Genomic DNA, 4,411 nt, shown 5'->3' on the forward strand with positions numbered 1-4,411 from the left:
CGTAAAACAAGGGCTTGCCCTTCGTAACGACAGGGTTCTTGCTTAGTGCACCAAGGGGATGCACGTGACGAATAATTAATGAGGCGGAACGAGAGTTAAGCTCGCAAGGCTTACGACGTGGCGGAAACTCGGAGTAGCGAGTAGCGGTTAAAGTTTAACGACGCTGCTACAAGTAGTTTCCGTGCGTTGCTCGCACGAAGAGGCTGCTCGCTTGCTCCTTGGGTTGTCTCCGAGGTGTTGCTGTGGCTGAGGTCTGTGTCTGCAGTCGCACACAATTAGAACGATCTGGGAGCCTGGAAAAGAGCGAGACAACTCAAGGAATGACCGCAGACGGGCATTAAGTATTTATTTATTTTTATTTATTCATTGCGCCAATTCCATGAGAGATTATTCTAGGGAGGGCAAAACAATACAACTTTCTACATAATACAGCATGCGACATTTTACATGTACAGTCCTCAAAAGTGTTAACAATAGCGAAGAAGCGGGTGCCAGCCTATGCACGGAGCGGCAGATTACGATAGCCACCGGCGCATCTTCGGCGCCTGATAATGGGTGCTTCCGATGCTGGCTTTCTGTTCTTGGCATCTCCTGCGCATGCGGCACAACATCGCTGATTATCCTGGGCGCTGTAGCAAGCTGCCACTCTAGGCATACGCTGACACCTCGTTTTTTGTTGTTATTAATACTTTTGATGACTGTACATTATTATACAAAATTTGAAGAAGACAGTACAGGTTTGTGCGACTAAGTGTGCAACAATTCAGTTGTAGTACATCACAACAATCATGCAGCTATAAAGAGCGTCCGAAATACAAAAAAAAAAAACTTGATGCGTAATGAGTAGCTGCTGTGATGACTGAATTACACCGAAATGCGCAGGTGATTATACAGCAGATACGAAAAAGGGCCCGTCTCCCCGCGAGGGGGACTCGAGTAAATGCGACGCATAGGGGGTGGGTGTATTGCGGTAACGTTTAGTGTTTGGAGAGTTGGTGGTAGTGAATGCGTTGTATCAGCAGCTTCTTGACGTAGTTTGAATGAGTCAAGGATATAAGGCGCGTTCGTAGCCTTTGATTCTGTGTCGGCTTTGTGGCGCAGAGGGAAGAGCACCATGTCCTCGCGTTCCGCCCACAGGTAGTGAATGCGTTGTATCAACAGCTTCTTGACGTAGTTTGAATGAGTCAAGGATATAAGGCGCGTTCGTAGCCTTCCATTCTGTGTCGGCTTTGTGGCGCAGTGGGTAGAGCACCATGTACCTTGCGTTCCGCCCGCAGGGTCGTGGGATCGAAACCAGGCGCCGGTAAGTATTATTTTTTTATATAGTGTAGGGGGAGGGGTGCAGACCTGTTGTTGAGAGCGAGGAGGGTAGCGTGATGCGGGAGAGGAGGAGTGGGGGAGAGGGCGCACCTGGAACGGCTGTTGAGGACGCCGAGGCACGCCGACAACGCCGGGTGACATCGTGAGTTAAAGAAATGCCCTGCATTTAAAAGTTTCATACGTTAAACTGCTTGTTACGGAGTTCCATTCATTTATGGCTCGTGGAAAGAAGGAAAAGTTAAAACAATCGGTGCGGTATTGGTATTCCCGAAGTGTTACTGAATGCGTGTGTCGTGTTGGTTCGGTTTCTGTTTTAAATGCAGAGCATTTCTTTAACTCGCACTGTCACCCGTCGTCCCTCGGCGTTGTCCGCTCTCAACAACAGGTGCGGGCGCGCATGCGCGTGCTCCAGCGCTGAAAGGGGCGTTGCAGCAGCAGGTGCTACCTCCTCTCCCTCTACTGCGCGCGCTAAGGCAGCGGCGAAGCGTCAGCGTCGAACGGCCGATCCCGAGCGTCGAGAACGAGAGGCCGCCGCCAGTCGTCAGCGTCGAGCTGCGGATCCATCGAATCGAGAGCGAGACACGGCTTCGAAACGTCAGCGGCGAGCGGCGGACCCCGCGTTACGAGAACGAGATGCCGCGGTCGGCCTTGTTGACGTAGTCCACGACGTACGCCGCGCACGCGTAGTGGTCGAAGATGATCTGCAGGTGCATGTTGGAGTCGAGAACCCTTCCGATCCACGGGCACTTTTTAATATATACTTGGAGCTATCTGTGTTTAACTGCTTGCTTACTAATTGGTATAACATTTTCTGGTGCGCAAGTTTTGCTGAAATTTCGCTGAACGGAAGCTGAAGTTTTTATTTGTTGAAACTGCTGAATGATTTATTTGAAATTGCTACACGTAGCGCGCAGTCCAGGTCCTCTTTTTGGCCAATCCCCCCTCGTGGGTATGTGCTATGTGGGGCTTGGGCTGGAGAGGAGCTGATATTCAGTGCGGCGTCCAGGGATGGGATTCCCAGTTTTGTCCGTTTCATGTACGTTTCAAGGTGTCCGTTTCGAGGGAGCCATGATTGGCTGAAAGCAGACTACCAGATGTGACACGGCACACCATTCAACAGGGGTCTCGCAAGTGGAACTACGTCACGATTGAAACGGACGGGAGAGAGAGAGAAATAAACGTTTATTATCTGAAAAGACTAGCTAGGACTTGGCCCTTGCCGGTCCGAGGTGGTAGGTCTCCTCAGTCCAGGAAACCTCTGGCGGTGGCTGCCGTCTTCGCCCGGTTCACCAGATTCTTCTGGTTCTCCGGATCCTCGGAGACGAGCAGCGCCTCCCACTTTTCAGCGATGTCGTGGTCACCGGTGGTATGGGCGCTTGCATTGTTTTGTGGTGCGGAAGTCTGTATTGTTGAGGACGCTTGGCTACCCACAGGTGGGTCTGGGCGGCGGTCTTCGCAAGGGCACTCCAGGATCATGTGCGACAAGGTGTCGGGTATGTCACAATAAGGGCAGAGATAAGGGAATTGCGTGGGGTAAATGCGGTGCATGATTATTCCGTGTGCATGTGTGTTTGTTTGGAGGCGACGAAGGATTACACTTTCTTCCTTGGTGAGATCGAGATGTGGTGGGGGATATCTCCTCCGCTCAAGTCGGTAGTGCTCCAATATTGCCCTATAGGTAGTGGGTACCTCTTCTGCGCCCGTTGCCGCACGGATGTTGGATGGCAGGAAGGCCCGGCTTGTATGTTCTCGGGCTGCAGCGTGCGCTGCTTCGTTTCCCGCCATCCCTTCATGCCCCGGGATCCAGGTGACGTAGGCGTCAGGAAGTTGGGGGCGCGTCTTTAAGATTTTAAGTGCTGTCGCGGACACGCGTCCTTTTTGGAAGTTCCGACATGCCGCTTGGGAGTCGGTGAATATCAGTGCTCGGTCGCTGCAGGTTGTCATTGCCAAGGCGATGGCTGCTTCTTCCGCCGTTTCGGGGTTACGAGCCGGTATTGTTGCCGACGCCAGTTCCCTGCCTCGTTGGTCCGTGACGCTTACTGCGAAAGCAGTGTGGTCTGGGTATCGAGCGGCATCTGTGTATCTTGTGTTGGGATCTTTGGCATATTTTCGGAGGAGTGCCTTCGATCTTGCTTCTCTTCTTTCTTTATGGTAAGAGGGGTGCATGTTACGTGGTATGCGTGCTACAAAGATGGCCTCTCGGAGTTCCAATGGTAGTCTTGCTTTTTCGTCGGTGTCCGCGATGTATGTTTCACTGTAATTGAGATAGCGGAGTACTGCTCTGCCTGTAGAAGTGAGCTTGAGGCGTTCGAGTTGGCTGGCTTTGTGGGCTTCGGCCATCTCCTCCCACGTATTATGTACGCCTAATTTAAGCAGCTTGTCGGTGGATGCCATGAAAGGGACTCCCAGAGCAGTCTTGGTTGCTTTCCTGATCATCATGTCCATTTTTTTTATTTCAGCGCTTTTTAAGGCTAAGTATGGGGTGCCGTACGTCATCCTACTGGTTATTAATGCTTGAATGATCCGTAAGGTGTCTTGTTCTTTGAGCCCCCTTCGTTGATTTGTGATTCTTTTAACGAGGTGGGTGACTTGTGTCACTGTTTGCTGTAGCTTGGGAAGATGAGCTGCACCCGATCCATCTTTGTGTATTGTAAGACCCAGTACCCGAAGGGAGTTGACCTTGGGAATTTCCACTCCGTAAAGAGTGACGCTGGGATCCGCATCAACAAGTTTGGGTGGCCGTCCTCGAGTTCGAGCAATGGACATTTTAAAAACGGACACCACTCAACATTCCGCCCCAGGGCAATCGAAAAAGGATCTGCGCCATTAACGGCTGGCGCTTTAGTGCAAAAATGGCGGCATACTGAATAACAATACATACATACCATCATAAATATACACATACATACATACATACATACATACATACATACATACATACATACATACATACATACATACATACATACATACAGACAGACATGCATGCATGCATAGATAGATACATACACGTGCACACATACACATACATACATGCATACAGACACATACACATAGATACATACATACGTACAGTGGGCCTGCTCTCTAC

General features: G+C 50.6%; 1 protein-coding gene across 1 annotated transcript; it reads right to left on the reverse strand.

Moving 5' to 3' along the window:
- Positions 1-2,517: 2,517 nt before the first annotated feature.
- LOC144140899 (uncharacterized) lies at positions 2,518-4,086 on the reverse strand. Its single transcript, XM_077672391.1, has one exon. It carries the CDS (start codon positions 4,084-4,086, stop codon positions 2,563-2,565), a length of 1,524 nt encoding a protein of 507 aa, XP_077528517.1. The 3' UTR covers positions 2,518-2,562.
- Positions 4,087-4,411: the final 325 nt, after the last annotated feature.

The sequence above is a fragment of the Haemaphysalis longicornis genome, unplaced genomic scaffold (assembly GCF_048455015.1).
Source record: "Haemaphysalis longicornis isolate Haplotype H1 unplaced genomic scaffold, Haemaphysalis longicornis Haplotype H1 scaffold_548, whole genome shotgun sequence".
NCBI classification, from domain to species: Eukaryota; Metazoa; Arthropoda; class Arachnida; order Ixodida; family Ixodidae; genus Haemaphysalis; species Haemaphysalis longicornis.

What these genes read in the sequence shown, in the direction of transcription:
- LOC144140899 (XM_077672391.1), bottom strand. Translation starts at nt 4,086, where the DNA reads ATGTCCATTGCTCGAACTCGAGGACGGCCACCCAAACTTGTTGATGCG.